The 18,000-nt window shown below is 47.1% G+C and overlaps 1 protein-coding gene across 12 annotated transcripts in view; it reads left to right on the forward strand.

The window, feature by feature from the left end:
• LOC106651589 (forkhead box protein P1-like) overlaps positions 1-18,000 on the forward strand; it is a 140,039-nt gene that overhangs the window by 57,588 nt on the left and 64,451 nt on the right. For 11 of the 12 annotated variants that reach the window (XM_014370156.1, XM_023462220.1, XM_014370152.1 and 8 more), the window contains exon 2: positions 10,271-10,396. The exons of the other annotated variant lie outside the window; for it this stretch is intronic. In XM_014370156.1, the coding sequence (XP_014225642.1) occupies positions 10,271-10,396 (126 nt within the window). The remainder of the gene's footprint in view (positions 1-10,270; positions 10,397-18,000) is intronic. 12 annotated transcript variants of the gene reach the window in all.

The raw sequence follows: 18,000 nt of genomic DNA on the forward strand, positions 1-18,000 counted from the left end.
TAATTACATCGATTCTTTTAGCCCTCTTTACTTTTCTCTCTCTCTAGCTCGCTGCTAGGAGCTTTTTTTTGTACACTTCTGATTCCGTCTTCGACAATTTTTTTTTTTTCGAAGCTCGAGTTCTGTTTGCTCACCGTCGGAGTTTTTTTCTCTCCCAGTCAACTTGTATTATAATAATCTCGAGTCTTAATAGAGACAAAACGCCGCTGAAATGCGAGCTTGCATTTAATGCCTCGAGAGAGGCTAAAAGAAACTTTTCCTCGATCACGCATTGTCGATTTCTTTAAGAAAATAATTTCAATTAGTCGCCGTCGAGTGTATCGCATAAATTGTTCATTTTTGCCGATTACCGAGTCATCGGTCACTCTTGCATCGCTTGACGCAGCCCCCGCCGCGGACGAAAAGAGAGAGGCTCGTTGCGTCGAGTCACGCCAAGGCAGTGCGCTTATTAGCTACGAACGGTTTGGCGAGCTTTTAGCTCGAACGAAAATTCCAACGCTCGAGAGCACGGAGCTTTTAAAGACTGCCCCCCTCGCTACGTCAATTGATTTGTCGGCCGCACGAGAGGAGCCGAATAAAAATGGCTCCGCATTTCCTCCTTTACCTATTATCATTTGCAGCTTGCGAGCAGCTTGCGAGCTTGCGAGTATTATTTGCCTCCTCGCGTTTCTCTCACCCGAGCAGAATAATACTGCGAGCTAAAACAAAGCTAGGCTTGTGTTCGCTCGCTCATAAACAGAGTCTTGCAAACATTTGCCCAAGTCGCGCGTGGCTAATTAGACCTACCTTATACACATTGCTGTACGCGCGTATGTGTACGCGCGCGTCGAGGCTCGTGTGTGCATGCGCGTATCTGTAGGCGCCTGTACGCGCCTTGCACACGCCAAAGGAAAAACGCTAAGTAAATACGCAACAATGGCAGTGTACGCGTGTCGATGAGTTAGTAACCCCGTGCAAGTGTAGGTGTACTCTCTTGCATATTTCATGTATCGCGAGATAGGCGCGCGTGCACGAGTCAATAAAAACAGATGGCCTTGACAGGTCAAAAGCGACTCTTTCTTTATTCTTCGCTGTGTCGTCGCGAGCTGTAATTGCGCGCGATATAAGCAAGTGCCTCTACATATGTAAATGCTTATATTGTTGTAAAAAGTGTACGGCCTCAATAATGCAGCGCGAAAATCGTCGCTAGCCAAGCGCTGCCTTCGTCTTTTCTTCGCCGATGCTTAAAAATTGAACGACCTGCGGTTCATTATTGCGCGGTGCGCCCGTTCAAAGTGGCCGATACGCACATTTTCGCTCCTCTATACACAGAGAGCAGTAGAAATAATGCTAGGTGCAAAAAGGGGGTCAGGCTGCAGCTCGCGATACGCCAATTACAAATTTTCTCCGCTTCTGTATCGCTCGGCCGGGTATTAAAATTCAATAATAATTCACCATTAGCCGGGGATTTTGGCGTAATAACACGATATAGCTCGAGCTGCATCGGTCAACTATGCGTTCACGCGATCCAGCAATGAAAAATTGAAAGCAAAACAGGAGTCTATGCTCTGGCTCTGTCTGCTGCTGCTGCTGCTTCTGGCCCCTCCGCTTTTAAAAGCAACTTGCACAAGTAATAACGGTGAATCATTGGCAAATGTATACATACACACAGACTCGCGTACACGGCAAGTTGGCAAGCGGGCGCATATTTATTGTTGGCCGAATCCTCTCTTTCTCTCTCTCTCTCTCTCGTTTTAGCGACTATTATGTAAGGCGTGCACGTATCTCTCTCGAAAGTCTATCTCGAGCCGCCACCGCGTTATATAGTCTGTAATTAGGGGCTGCGCCCTAAATTATTTAGCGGCATGCCCGCTTGCATTTCGCGTGAGAGCTATGCGCTCTCGGCCTAATAGAAAAGCTAAATGTGTGTTTATGTATATAACTTCGGCCTGTGATTTGTAGTCTTTTCATCATTTACAAGAATTTTGTTTTTATTTGGCCGATCGAGCATGAATTTGCAGGCGTTTGCTCGCGCACGGCCAAAATAGAAAAGTTGCATATTACGAGAAAGATCGCGGCCTCTTACGAATAAAATTCCCTCGACTTAATTCGCTCGATTTCACAGTGAAAAGTTAGGGGAGCAATGCCGCCGCCGCCGCGTGCACGCACACGAGCCGGCCCCGAGCTTTCGAGCGGCCAAACTTTTCAATGTAAAACTTTGCCGAACGCAACACACGATCGCGAGGCTTTTTTTTATATTATTATACGTCGAGAGGCGAAACTCTTGAAAAGTTGCTTGCCGTGCACACGGGCCCAGAGACGACACATTCGCTCGCGCGCTCGATTCGTTATCGCTATACAATAAACGGCGACGTCTGCGGGTGGGCCAACGCCGGCAGCATTTCATTAAAGGTGTAATGAGAGAAGAGCTGGCGCATTCCTTTTTTTTGCCTCTTCCCTTTCGGATATTTCTGGCGCGATCGCACGCCACCCGTCACTTCCGTGCGCATTCATACTTAGAGCTAGAATTAGTTTTTTCCCCTCATCTTTCTTATTTATCAATGGATTGTTTTTGCCGCTGGCAACGTCTTTTTTTGAAAGAATAGGTGAGCGCGCGAGGCAGCTCGATTAGCAGTTAAATTTCATTGCACATCGTCGCGCGCGCCGAATTGAAAATTAAACTCGCTCGAGAGAGATGGAAGCCAAGAGATATGATGACGATTTCGGTCTGCTGCTCGGATTATCTGCACAGCAGACTTGCATTTACGATCCAGCGTACGTTTTCGATTATCGAAAGGCTTCCCTCGAGCACGAAAGTAGGTTGTTTCGTTAATGTGCCGATGGATTCCCTTCTTCGAATGCAAAATTCTATCATCGAATTTGCGATGCGCTCTGGCATGGAGTTCTCGACGAAGGCGAAAGGGCCTGTGATATTTGCAAAAGTCGCGTCCGAAGACGTGCATCATCTCGTAAGCCTCCCCGCGCAAAAAGGAAAAGTCTCGGGCGGGAGCGAGAGAACGGCAAAATAAAGAGGAAAACAATGTGACGGGAGGGTCGAGAGCCGAGCATTCGGGCGCATAAATCAAAAGCCATATTATCTGTCAGGCCGCAGTGGCGCGATAAATTGAAAAGTGCAATAAAAGGCCAGAGTCATCGCGATAGATCCGAATTAGCGAGCGTCATAATTCCGTTGTCGCGAGAAAACGAGCTGCCGAGAGCGCTGCGTATAATAGCGCGCGCGGGGTATAAGACTAAGCCAGAGCGCAGACGTACGCGCGACATACGTACATGTAGCGCAAAAAGACCAAAGCAGCTGCTATAATAATGCCGGAGTTTTCGCGACGTAAATAACCTCGAGTACACCGGCAGGCTATGCGCTTGTTTGGCTGCTATGTATTTCGGGGGCCCCGTCCGCGCGCCCATCGTGTGTCGCGCTAGCTGTTTAACACGTATATTTGTGCCAAGGCTCGCTCATTACGACTCGTAATTTGACGATCGATCCGAGAGAAAAAAGTGCCAAGCGCTGCAAACTCCGGAGAGCTCGGACGAGAGACATAACTCACTGCCGGCTAAAAGTTGCCGAAAATAAATCGAAACAAAGGCGTCGAAATGAGAGAGAGAGAGAGAGAGAGAGGGAGGGAGAGAAGCTGCAAGCAAAGAATGTCGCGCTAGGCCACGAAAATTTACGACTCGAAACCGCATGCATATAATAGCGGGCCGCACCAACACGCAGTCCTGTGCGTTTCACTTACGCGTCTAGTAGTACGGTATATACGTAGGAGCGCGTCGGACAAGGGTCAACGCGCAGTGGCGTCCAAGATACTTTGTATATAAATTTTGGTTTGTGGCTTCGAGGAGCTTACACGGGCCAAAGTCAGGAAGAGAGAGAACATGCGGAGCTCAGGCCGTGCATGGTGCAGGAGAGGAGGGCTTCTCTGGCCCGAGGCACACAACTTCCGGGGCTAAGTGCGACAAGACGGTTGTTGCGCCCGGCCGAGTCTCTTAAGTCACGCTTCGGGGCGATATAGAGCTCTCGCAATTGTACTCGATATAAGCAAAAACTATTTCTCGGATTTGCATATTCTTACGTATACTTGTATGCATAGTCTCCATGTATGTATACGGCTAGTCTGCAGCACCTTTATGCGCTATATACGTGTAATGTAGTATAACTACCGCTGGATGTGCGGGAGCTGCGGAGCACGCGACCCGCGCCCTGTTTAGCCGTGATTACCGCACGCAAAACGACTGCTGCTCTCCTCGGCAAAACCACCACCTCTGCGCCTCTCTCTCTCTCTCTCTCTCTCTCTCTCTTCTGTATATTGTACATAGAGAAATCCGAGAGTCGAAATATCAGGGCTGCTTCCATTAGGCAGCCGAGTACACGCATAGAAATGAATCCCAGGCTTATACAGCCGCCAGATGTTACAGAGAGCGCGTATTTGCGAGAGAGAGAGCCGAGGCCCCGTATAATAGCGCATAAGCAATTGAATAATCATATTTAACGCCTCTGCTACTGCTCCGCATTACTCGGCAGCGTACTGTCTCGAGCTTGATGTTTGCCCGCGATTTTCCGGAATAAAATTTGAATTTTAATTGCGCCCCGGGAAAAGGAATCGAATCGATGCGTATGTGACCGAGCACAGCAGCCACGCCGAGGCACTAGCTCAGCGCGAGCGATTATTTATCGTGCCTTGTATCACGCGCGCCAGCCTCTCCTCTTTTTGCCGCCGCATATATACATTAGCATATTTCTGTTGTTTAAAAATGAAATATTCGCGACATCGCCACTTTCTCTCTTTCTCCGCTCACTCTCGTACTCTCTGCTATATATACATACACTCTCTGATCTCCGAATAAGTGGGCGAGTGCTCCTTGGAATACTAAAGGAGAGAAAGAGAGAGAGAGAGAGAGAGATGGTCTACTAAGTCACGCAGCGAAGCGATACAGCGAGAAAATACTCCCTCGAGGTGAATGTATACTGCGGGGGGTGAATTGACGCCGAGGCCATGATTTTTACTTTTTTTTAAGGAGTCGATGGATTTCTACCGGCAGTAAGTCTTCTATTGAATGAGTGTACGAGTGCTTTGGACACTGCTTCGCCTGTGGTCAGTCATGTTTGTCCTTTTTACAACCGAGCTTTGCGAAATGTTTCAACCCGCAGAAACTTACTTTTTCCATTGACCTTTTCTTCCTTCTTATCAAGCAAAACTGTTTTTAAAATTTTATTTTTAAAAATTGTCACATCCGAATAAAATTATAAAATAAATAAATAACATTTTGACTTTCATTACATTTTAAAACAATTAAATAAAATAAAATTGAAATTTAAAATGGATAATTCCAAAATTTTCTCTCAAAATTTTCTTAGTGACTGAAGTAATGTAACTAATAAAATAAGCAACTAATAAATCTCTATACTGAATGAGGTGCAAGCATTTCTAATCATTTACTTTCAAATCTTTGCAGATTTAAACATCACCTTATAAAAATTACTACCAAAATCTTGAAACTTAGGCTCGAAAAAAGTTCGCACCTCGTGTCGATATCGTAATCACAAACTGTCTCCGGGTATAAGCAAATTTTCCTGAAGCTGAAAGACAAAAAATAAAGAAAAAAAAAGCGAGCAAGTGCATATAAGACGCTGTACACGTGAACCTGTAGTTTTCGCCGAAGAAAAGCGCCTGTTATTTATGCGAGCGACTCTCTTTATGCGTCCGCCGCTCGAAATATCATATTTAATTTTTATTACATCGGAACAGTGAGAGAGAAAGAGTCTTTTTTTCTGCGTTGCGCCACGTGTATATGTATACGTGTACGTATTCGCGGGGGCGTATGTAAATATGCCTCGTGATACATTGGGATACTCACTTATAAACACCCCATTTTTATTCGGCTAGCGTCTTCTTATATTCCTCCGGCCCCACCTCCTACTTCTTCGGCGATGTAGCCCTCGACCTTTCGCCCGACTGTTTTTTTGCTTATGTATACACACTCGGCTCTCCTGGCTTCTTCTCGGCTATAGCTCAGGCATGCTCGAAATATAATGCGCAGGCATGAATAGCGCTACGTATAAATATGTTTAGATCGTATTGAAAAGTTTTTTATTTTATTTTTTTTTCCATTTAATTTTACAAGCGTAAACACCTCGGTAAAAAGAAACTTCTCGCCTATTATTTTTGACTTTTGCGCGAACTTTATGTACGGCCTTGCACGCCTTGCGAATATCTTTTCTTTTATTTTATTTTCCTTTTTTTTTCTCCGCTTCCACTTGGCCCTCGAGAGATAATATATGTGCCGGGCGATACACGCATGTAACGGCCAATAAGTCGAGATATTGCTTGTACCTTATTCCTGGGACCTGCAAGCTGCGAGAATGTAACGCGTCGCGTGCGTATTTATTATCCAACTTTTTTTGCCCTACCCCTCGGCCGTGCCAATTTTAATTTATGGAAAACATCTGCTCTATTTCTTATCGGCATGCCTGCCTACATACGAACAGATAAATATACTAGCTCGATTGTTTTTTTTTCTCGGCAATTGATCGATGTGTTTGAAAACAAACAATAACAAGAGTGTCAACAATGAAAGATTTGGCTTATCATGTCACTTGGCGCGACATTCGTACATAGTTTTTGAGATACGACCGCAAGTGGCAAAGTTATTTTTAAAAAGAACTACCATCAATGCAGAAAAGTTTACTGAAATTCATCCTTCTTCGAGCACTTGAATATTTTCATCATTTTGTTTTTACATGACAATCGACTCCATGCAACCACATGTGTTTATTTTTTCTTGTTTTTACAACGCGACAAGGAACAATAAACACGACAACACAATGATCGCAGCTATTTTTATTACTCGTTCTCGATCGTGTACGAAGCGACACCTGTGCGGCTCATTGTATATCGGCGTCCAACACATATCGTCGTAGCAGCAATTCGACTCGCTGCGACAACACGACCTTCGACGTTTGAAATTTCTTAAAAACTGGTATAGAGAACGAGGCGCGCACGAGCAGCGCAGCTCTACTCGAGAGTCGCGGCCGATCGCTTGGGCCGCGCAGAAAGGCCAATGACTCGGCATACGCATAGCGCGTACATATAGCAGCATATATACGCGTGCTCGATGGCAAAACTTAACACAACAATTTATTCCAAAGCAAACAACGGCATCCGGTTTACTTGTGAATAAACAACATATTTATTTTGGGAGGCAACACGGCTCTCTTGCATGCGCGACTCTCTGTGTAAAAAGCCACCATATACACACTCACACACACAATGGGCTGCTGCTGGCTCGAGCTCCCACACACCATGGCAGAGCTCGACTCTTGACTCGATGAAATCACTCTCTCCAAGAAGTTGGAGCTGCTGCTAGCGACGCGATCGAGTCGTCCTGCAGCTTTGGCCGCGCGCGCGTCCATCGATCGCGTATATGACTCGACAAATAGCACAGTCTCAATTAAAAAGGTCGCAGCGGCTTCGACAGGCTATTTTATTTTCGCCGGCGTGTATCGATGTTTAAAGAGGCTAAAGTGTGTATCCATGCTCGCATAGCTCTTGTGCTCGAGCTGCGAGCAAGCGAGCTGTGACAAAAAGAAAAACAAAAACTTGGAAGCAGCACTGAAATTGCTTCCCTCGGAGTCGTCGAGAGAGAGAATATACAGAGAGAGAGAGACGATTTTTCAGAAGATCTCGCAAATGCGCGCAAACAAGCTCGCCGCGCGGGAAAGACAAACAGCCATACGAAACAATCCTGTTGAAGCTATATCTCTTTCGTTTTGCCCGCTCGCACGAGGCAGCGCGTCTGTCCCGCGTATTTATTCGATTCATCAGCATTCTTGGACGCGCACACGCACGAAGAGAGAGAGAAAAAATACTTGGCACCGCTGCGTGTGCACACAATCGCACGATGTAGTGCCGCGCGTCGAGTCGAAAAATGTTGCACCCCTCGGCCGATCGTTGCTGATTTTTGGCTACGAATTAGCCAAAAGTTGAGTTATATGCGTGCTCCGATTTTTCCGACGAATTATAAATTACCGAATTCGCTTTAAATCAAAATAATACCAGGCGAATGTCGCGATCGACGCGATACGCATAACTCCAAGCTCGCATACGGCGACCATCAATCTCGCACCTATATACGTTATTATACACTCGCTACTCTGTGTGTACACGTCTAGCCAATGACTTATCTGCTATTCATCCTTTGCTGCACAGCAACTGCACACGTACACGGTGTAAGTCGTGTATTATACACCTGTGTAGGCGCACATGTATATAAAACATCGTTAAAGGCGCGCGCGCGCATACGGATAGGGAAAAGCGACTGTGCAACCTAATTCGGCAGATAAGATAAGCTCGTAAAATGCATTGCTGCGCGCCTACTGCTGCTTCGGAGCCGTGTTTTATTGCTCCCTATCCGGCTCGAACGATCTCTGCGCTCGACTACGAGTCGAGTCGAGTCTTACTACCCCTGAGGTGCTGTCGCGCCCGCACACACACACACGCACGCGCACACGGACATACGCGCGGCTACAGCGTGAAAGCGAGATTTATATCGTTAAAATTCGATCGACAGTCATTTTTCTGCGGGCGCGCCGCGCGCTGAATTCCTGATGATCGACGCAGCTTTCGAGAAACGCCAAACAAAGCTTTCGATAGAGTTATTAAGCAAAGCTCGATCGACTCGCGACTAAATTCGCGCTCTCCGACCGACTTCCGCGAACCTATAAAGCCAACAAATTCCACATATATACAATATTATATATGTACATTCAAAAACACCAATATAAACGCCGCATGATTTCGAGCTTGTAATGGATGGAGCGAGAGAGAGGAAGAGGGTAACGTGCATTAAATTCCGCGAAAAGCTCATAATGAGCGCGCGCACCGCTGTATGTCTACATTTTCAAAGGATTGGGAAAATATATATTCGGCACGTATTCGCTAGCTTATTTTCCGTGAATAGCGCGCGTAGGCGGCTATATAGCCCCGCACGCGTGTACTCTAACTACCAAAAGAGAGAGAGACAGAGAGAGACTGTAGCAAGCTTTTGATTCATGAATGTGACTTTATGGGCTGATTATCGTCGATGCGATTTATTATATGCCTCGGCACAAAATGGCCCTTTTTTCATATGCTAATTGAAGACCGAGTAAGAGAGAGAGAGAGAAAGAAGCCTTTCCGCCTCTCTTGTTTGATGCCAAGCCAAAGTTGTGTTTCAAATTTACTTTTTTTTAACCAACCAACTCTGCGCTACGCATATAATTAGATATTCGAAAATTGTGCAAGTTTTCAATGCCCGAGCTCGAAATTGCGCAAAATGTAAATTTGCTTTAACGAGAAAATCATGGCAGATTTCTCTCTGGGTAATTAAATTGATGGAAAAATTGTATAAATTTTTAACTCGAGCGCCGTTCCTGTCACCCAAACATAACGGCATCGTCCGCGAGCAAAAAAAATGCCATATCGCCTTGGCCCGTACGCGCGTATACACTGTAAGTATGTGGAAGACAAAGTGTTCTCATTACACGAGGCGCGGCTGATTTATGCCCTCGGCGGAGATTTTCTCAAAGTGCACGACGAGGAAAAAGTTAAAAGAAAAATATAAGCCTTATGGGGTGTAAAGTTGAGAGTTATAAAGAGAATATGGAAAATTCGAGGGAGCGCAGCGAAGAGCTACCTTTTTTTTTCTCGCGCTACATCAACTTTCGGATCTACCATCTTTATGATGTACCTGTTATTATTGCTTAATCAGATGTGTGTCATTCGTTGTAAATAGCGTCTATTCGAGCAATTTTCGCGATAAAACGACCAATTTCGACGCAATGTAAGCTTCTCGGGGCTTCGAACTCGACGGCTTTTAAAAAATACGCGAGCCTTTGCATTTTTCCAGGCTCTTGAAGCATGTATACGCGGTAAAAAGTTTTTAGCTCCGCGACGAGAGCGAGGGAGATGAGAGTATCAGTGAAAAAGTAAAGCTGAATGATAATTGTTCTCGAGTAGCTTTTGAGCTTTTGTATATATACAACGTACTCGGGTGAGCTACTCACATCGGCTTGTTACATTTTATACCGAGTCGACAATGATATTCGGGCTAAAAAAGAAAGAAGCGACTGGATTTTTCAGCAAACATTAGCAATGCGTAAGCTTATACGTAGGCTTTGTTTGATCAGTTGTGGAATCGCCTTTTCCTTTTTATCGCGTGCGCGGCGAGGCCCTATCTGCACATTTTAAGTAACTTATTTTCTGTTTCCAGCTAAATTTCTCAATGCGATTGATTGCAGGGTCACATTGGCGAGAGCCCGTTCGACAGCGGCTCCTGGACAAAGGATCCGTTTCAGCCAACGGCGCCGGCACCGAGCGTGCTTCCTTGGCAGGCGACGAGCGCACGCGGCCACAGCCGAACGAATGTGAGTTTTTCGCCCTTTACTTTTTTGTTTTTTTTTTTTTTGTTTCGTAAAAAATAATAAATAAATGGACAAGAGGCGATTGGAAGGCAACAAGGTCTCCTTGAGCCGGAGGAATCGCGCGGTGCGTGCGTAGGAAATTTGATGCGCGACTAAGCTCCGATAAAAGCCACGAGGAGAAGAGGAATATACGCGGCTCGGGTCATTCAGGGGCCGTTTAATCCCGCTTAACAGACTGTAAACGCGCAGCTCTCGCTTGGACCTCGGCGTTAATGGACACGGCGCACGGAAAGCTATATACGACGGCTCGGCTATATATGCTGGGCCGGGGATGCTGCCGCTGATATACTAATAATCCCCCTGTGTGGGCTAATCGCACAAGATACTCTCCTCGCTTAAAGATCGCAAATGTGTACGTATAAACTTGTTAGAAAGAGCAGAGGCATGCGCGATAAGGAGAGCAGAATCGAGAGAGAGAGAGATGCAAAGATAAAGTCTATAGTATTTCTCTCTCCTCCTGCTGCTGCTGGTCGGACGGCCAGCTCATGCGTGAGTAATTGTTGATTTTTATGCATTTTTCCTTGCAACGCGCCGAAAGGTCAACGTTAATCGTCCTCCGCGTTGGCGTAGGGAGCATTTTTTGCTCGATTTTTCTCCCCTCTTTTACTTTTATCATCTATTATGTATGTCCAAAGTCCAGGCCGCTTCTAAATCACTGCAACAATAAACGCTGCTTGTCGCTAGCTTGGGTAATACTTTTCGAGCGACTCGCACACACACACACACACACACGAAGCGCGAGAAAAAAAGGAGCATAAAGCAGTGGCTGTAGCACAGCGTAGAATGGCTGAGAAAATGAAATTTGTAATTTTGCTCTTTAGATATATTTATATGTCGAGGAGAGGTCGTCGAGCAGCTAGCAGAGCAATGGCCATTATGCTCACAAAGACTTGTAATGGCTTGATAAATTTAGAATGTATAAGGTTACATTGTCCACAGCGCGCGCGGAAATTTAGTACACGCAATGTTGTCTTGATACTGCGCTGCCGCCTATATACACGTATAATACGTACATACGATCGCGCGGGTGCTTTATTGTGATTAATTATATACGATCTTATGAAGTTGGACTTGAAAATAAATAATCGGCATGTATGCGCTGTCGTCGTCGTCGTCGTCGTCGTCGTTGTTGCCGCTGAGAGTCGTTGACTCGCCTCGGCTCGAGCTGCAGCGCGCGCGACATGCGCCAAGGAAACGTGTCATCGATTTTCAAACAATCGCTGACGTTTTTGTTGTAAGACACAGATCGATTATTTTACACTGCTTTCGAATCATAACAAGAACTCGAACGCACGTATATTATGTACATTATAATAACGGCAAAGAAAAATACGAAAGACAAAAAAGTATCGATCGATATACGAATTGGCCAATAATACGTATCGACCAATTTGTTTCGAGATAGAGCACACGTGCTGTTGTTTCGGCCGATGCGCACGTTCAATGAATGCCGCGCGATAAGAGCTGCACGATCCGTAACGAGACTCTCGTAACGAGACGCAGAAGCTGCAGCTAAGCGTAAGATATCTTACACCGTCAGCTCGTCCGGGTCGTATTTCCATGTTCGCATTAATCGTTGTACAGCTAAACCGGCCGATAAAAAGTTTTGTATGCGCGCGAGTGTATTTCTGTTAAAGGATACAACGTAACGCGCGGCGATTCGCTCAAACTCACTCGAAACGTTTAAGGTTTTTTAAAGAGAAGACAAGGCGAAACCGTAGCAGTTCCCAAAAGTCGAGCTATGAGACTAATAAAACGATACAAGATTTCGAGAGAGAAGAGAGAGAGAAGAGAGAAGAGAAGAGAGAGAGAGCTATAGAAAGGAAAAGGGGAAGCCCTCGACTATGTTCGTCTGCGCCACGTAACCGGCTAATGATAATAATAAGCGGCCGCGACATCGTGTCTCCGAAATCTTATAGCCCCCTTACCTCGAGGGAGCTTCCAAGCTCGACTTTCGGCTATACACTTGCTCTTGATTAGAGAAAACTTTTTATCTAATTGTACGCAACGCGTGTGTATAGTTCATTGGCGGCTTGGCGTCTCAGGGTCGCTCGATATACCATTGTACGACGTTTTTCCGAATACGACTGCAGCGTCGACTCGCGCGCGCGAGTGCAAACTCGACGCGTCTAGCTCTCTGTACTCGGCCTCGGCGCTGCGACTAGCTGTGCTGTTTAGTATGCAAAGAGACCAGCCATTCATCTCCCGATCTCCGGCGGATATAAATTAGCTTTTGTTTAGCATTCAATGGTGTAATTCCTTGCAGCGGGCAAAGGGAAAAGTATATACGGCAGCCTGGCTCGTCTTGGTTCCTCGTCGGACGCAATTAATGCGCCGGAGCCAATTAAACATTGCTTTGCCCCCCCGCCCGACCGCCCGCGAGTTTGGAGCAGCTCCACCACCGACACACGGCATGAAATTTTCGATGCGCCACGCGATCGATTGCCGAAGCCCAAGTCGAGTATATAAGCAAGCCCCTCGCAACTAAAGAATAATGGGCCACAAGTTTTCTCTCTCTCTCCCCGCCACACTCGCTCGGTTGCAGGCCAATTGCCGACGTACTACCTTCGTATACCTTAACTTGTTTCTCGCATAGTTTGATTGCTATATATGAGCAGCTCGCAGCTATATCGTTTCTTCGAGAGCTTCCGTCTAGTTATATACTTTTCCAAGCGTAAACTTGATTCATAGCCGTACTTACTTTAATCGAGCGTACTTTAATGACGTCTTTCTCTCTCTTTTTTTTTTGTTTTTGCCCCGTTCGTTTCTCTCTCGTCTCGTTTCGTTCTTTGGCTTGGATCGTTTCGTCGAGGAAGGAAAAAATCGATGAGGAAATTTAGTGGGACACGCGCAGCCGCAAATGTAGGCCTCGTGGCGCGCGTTGGAGGGCTTGGCTCGCGGCACAGCAGTTGGCAATTGCGATATCGCAGAAGGGTTGCTCCCCTCGTGCTGCTGCTGCTCGCCGAGGCCTGCCTGCATGCAGCTCGCGAGCCCTCGAGAGAGTCAAGGTCATCGTCGCGTATCTACGATCGCGGATCAGCTCATCGGTCATTGACTCGTCGCTACTACTATTACTACTACTGCAGCTTATAAACGACGAATTCGGCCAGGATCGCGAGTGCACATTTGTCGAGGGCCGTAAACGCATCTCGTCTGACGCGGCGTTGAACTTTCCCCGGGAGTCGGTGTGGCCTGTATACACAACACAACATGCAGCAGTAGTATAGCTATGGCATGTATATAGGCTGTGCACGATGTGTACAGCGGCGCAACTCGGCACAACAAGTGGGAGGCAGAGAGAGAGAGAGAGAGAGGCTGGCGGGTGGCAGTCCCACTCTTGTGTACTCTGCCACTCTGCTCGAGATATATAACAACAACCTGCTGCTATAGCAGCAACACAGCAACAGCAGCTATATTTCCCCTCTCGGCAGGCAACTCGCTGCCGATGCTGCCTGCCTCATGCGCAGCGTAGTAGTAGTAGTAGTAGTAGTAGTAGTTGTGTGTAACATCCACGTGGCTTGTCTCGCCTCTAAACAAGCCGCGTATACAGCCTTCCCTCCCTGTATCATATACCTCGCGCTGTGGCGTCCTCCTGTTGCTTCGCGCCGCACTCGCTGTACACGTCCCTCTCCCCCGTCCGTGTAAACTCCGCATCCCTCCCGTCGTCGGTACCTATACGTTCCTCGTATTCCTACCTGGCGAACGTTTGCAGCTCTTCGAACTTCGAGACGTGTCTCGGCCTCGCGACTCTCCCGCTAATAGTAAGCGCTAATTGCCCTCTCGCAAGCCCCGAGTTTGCCTATGTTTCCCTCGTTAGGCACCTAGGAAAGATTTGTAAATTTCCGCTTCCGCAGCTGTCTCGGAGGCTGTTTGCGCTCCTCCCCGAAACTTGCCGAATGATATAACACCACGACACGTGCACACCTTCCACCGGTGTACTATTAATAATCAACGCCGTCCGTACAGCGGCGTATATTCGTAGCGTTGCTACGCCAACGTGTTTGCGAATCGACCATTTGTGTGGCAACGGTAACAGGATACTTTTTGATACTTTTTGCCAGAATTAAATCGCGATGAATTCGCTTTCTCGAGACTAGCGGCGTAGAGAGATGCACGTATGCCGGATATACGTGTTGCTCGCGAGCTCAATTTTCACTCGGACGTATTATTTATACAAAGCCCGACTGCACACAGACGCTTTTCGATGAAATAACAGCTGAACAGGGAAGAACGAATCAATCGTTGGCGTCGCCTGCAGCTAGTTTCGAGGCTCATCAATTTTTCAGCTCTTTTCCGCATATACAGTCCAAGCTCGAGTAATTACGAATACGGTTGCGCGCGTCAATTTTTTGTTGACCTACATCGACGTACAGCTAGATAGCACACGTACAGTTCCGCTATTGATTTGTCAATTTTGTCTTTCTTTGCGATATACGATGGTGCGTCGTGTGCGCGTGTAACAAAGAGACGGAGCAGGCCGAGTTTTGCGACGACGAGAATTGCTCCAGTACGAAGACGTATACGTAGTCGTAGTCGCATAATAGTAGTAGTAGTAGTAGTAGCAGTCGTCCTCCGACAATGGCCGCGTGAATTTTCTCCTCTCCAGGGAGGATGCCGGTCAATGCTGCGTAGGATCTGGGCGCGGACTCTGTGCTTCTCCTCTCGCGCCGATGCAGCAGAGAGGCACGCGCGCGCACGAAGTTGCTGCTGCTCCAGCTAGAGCTAGCTCGCTCTGCGGCTTCGAGCTCGTCGCACGCGAGGCTCGACTAGGATACGTTGGCTGGCTTCGTTCGTAGCGCTCATACTCTGGCCAGCTGTAATGGTCCCTTTGCCGGTGCTAACAAAGGGATCCACGCTGTATGTATGTGCAGTCGAGCCAACTCGGTCCACGCAGGCTAACTCGTCGTTCAGACCGCAGCGTGATTAAGATGCCCTCGGAATTCCTCTCTGCCTCTTCTGCTTCTCTCGCTGCGTAACGCTGTGTGAGTGAGGGACTAGCTGCTGTCCAAGTGTGTGTGTGTGAGTGCGGCTGAGCGTAGGCGGCGGCTCGCGCTGCAGTAGGCGTGTCTTGGCGTCAGGTGTGCTCGGTGCTTCGCGAGCCACGCCCGCTGCCTTGTATATGTAGGTAAGCTGCCGCTGCCGCCGCCGCCGCCGTCGCCTGAGTCGCGCACCTACCTCGCTCCGTCCAAGTCTATATTTCTCTCTGCTCGTACGTGTGCATTCGTGTGTCTTGCCTGGCTCCCTTTCTCTCCCTCCCTCTCCCTCCCTCTCTACCTCTCTTCCTCCCTGCGTTGCTGCTCCTTGCTCGCTTGCTCGCTTGCTCGCTCGCTTGCTTGCTTGCTTATATATCTGCTACTGTTGGTGTCAACGGCCTCGACCCAGCCTCCGCTGCAAGACTCGAGCTACTATAAGCTCCGAGGCAACTTTTACCTATACACTGCACCTTGAGCCTCACCTCAACCCACCCCCTAAAACAGAGAGAGAGAGAGAGAGAGAGCAATGAATTAGAGGACTTGCAGCCATGATGCTTATATTGCCATCGTCTGTGAACTCGCACCTTTACCTGTATATGTGCGTGTCGATGCAGTTGGCATTTGTAAAGACGAGCTTGACTGTGGATGCTAGACTGCATGAACAACTGTAATAAAAAGGATGGGGTGCTTATTGATTTTGCGCCATCGAGATAACAGTACCATATGTATAACCCCTACTTGGCAACTTGTTGTTACAAAGAAGCCGAGCTTGCAAGCGAGATATGTAAAAAGCTCTAAGCTTGCTCGACTCGATCCAGAGCTTTTGCATCCTCGTGTCGGTCAAGTAACGTCAAGCAGTAACAGCAGCAGTTCACCGTCTCGCAATCTATCAAGCGACACACAATTAAAGCTCCGAAACGAGCATCGCAAGCTCCGCGCTAGACATATTCCATTTCCTGCGCGGCGCGTGTTCGCGACGATCTATGGTTCACGCCAGCTCTCGAGCCAGCTCTCACGCACGACTATATACCATATACTCGCAGGCGGCAACTCGCTATTACACCTACTCGACTGCTGCTGCTGCTGCTGCTGCTACTGCTGCACTCCTCGCTACGTAAGCTATTACGACGTCTGCCGCCTACACTACTATACGCTTATATTCAAAGTGATGTATTGAGATCCCATTGTATCCTCGCGGAATCCCAGACCGCCTCGTGCCCAACGACAGCCCCTGCCAAACGTCGCATAATACGTCAGTCCGAGGCAGCTGCCTATACATCCCATTGTTTTTACCCGCACTCTCGAGCAGCAGCTCCTTTTTCTATTATCTGCTTCTTTTGCAATTCATTCCCGAGGAGCTCGCTCGTGGCGCGCTCCACTAAGCTTACGCCGTGCCTATGTGAATTTTCTTTTACCCAGCGTGTGGAGGAGCTTTCGATCCTTGCGAGACATCCACATAGTCGCACTCGACTTTTGAATCATCGATATTTTGTGTATAATATATCCACCCGTATAATATATTCACCAAATAAGCCCGATGCATCGATGGGTATTTCCAAGAATAAAACTCGTGAGAATCGATTATAATCGACCACGATATTATACATAAGCTAATTATTTAATTAATCAATTATTGAGTATATCTTTTGAACGGGCTGCTTCGCTTTCAGTCGATGTACACGACGAAGCGATCGCTTTGATTGGTTCGCCAGCTGCCATGAGCTACACTGCCAGTGCAATAAAGTCCACAAATCGAATGAAATTCTGTAAAATAGATAAAAAATTATTGAAGGAGGGTGAAAGAACGCACATACTCGAAGCTGACACTGCTACTGAGCTGCCATTGTACAGTCAGCAATTTCCATAAAGCCTTGTATGCATTATATAGTATTATAGGCCAGCAACTCGCCTCCTTTATTATCTATAGTACAAGGCAATGAAAAAACTTTTCGATACAAGCCGTTATATAGGCGCGACGCGCGTCGGAAATATAAAAAAAAAATTTCACGCCAGATAACTCAGTGTCCTTCTTTTACTTTATTATCTTTTTATCTTCAGCCCTCCTCAGCCTACACTTTTCTCTGACCCGAGCAGCAGCAGCAGCAGCAGCAGCAGCAGCAGCAGCAGTAACGTCGAAGCTCTTTTTTTGCCAACGTATGTAAATCTCGTTGTCGCGTGTCCCGGTAAAGATTCCTGCCACTGCCACCCTGGCTAAGGCATAACTGGGGGTGGGAAGTAAAAGAACGAGATGAGAAACACACGCTTCTAGCGCATATAGGGGTGATGAGAAATATGTCCTCGATGGCATGTGCGTATATCGGCATCCTTTATTATATAGTCTTTGCCTGCTACTCTTTTTTCTTTATGTGATATTGCAGCTGATCGTAACGACTGATCGTAAGTTTGACTCTTTTTCTCTTTATCGAGACTTTTTCGGCCTGAAAATTAATCGTTCCTCGATGCTCGATCGATGGGTAATACGTCGAGCTTCGTTCGTACGCGCACATTCATGGAATGTACATATGGCGCAACGAACGAGCGAAGCATCATCGAATTTAAATTATGCAGATATAA

This window comes from Trichogramma pretiosum, unplaced genomic scaffold (genome assembly GCF_000599845.2).
Source record: "Trichogramma pretiosum strain Unisexual culture from Peru unplaced genomic scaffold, Tpre_2.0 scaffold9, whole genome shotgun sequence".
Classification (NCBI taxonomy): Eukaryota; Metazoa; Arthropoda; class Insecta; order Hymenoptera; family Trichogrammatidae; genus Trichogramma; species Trichogramma pretiosum.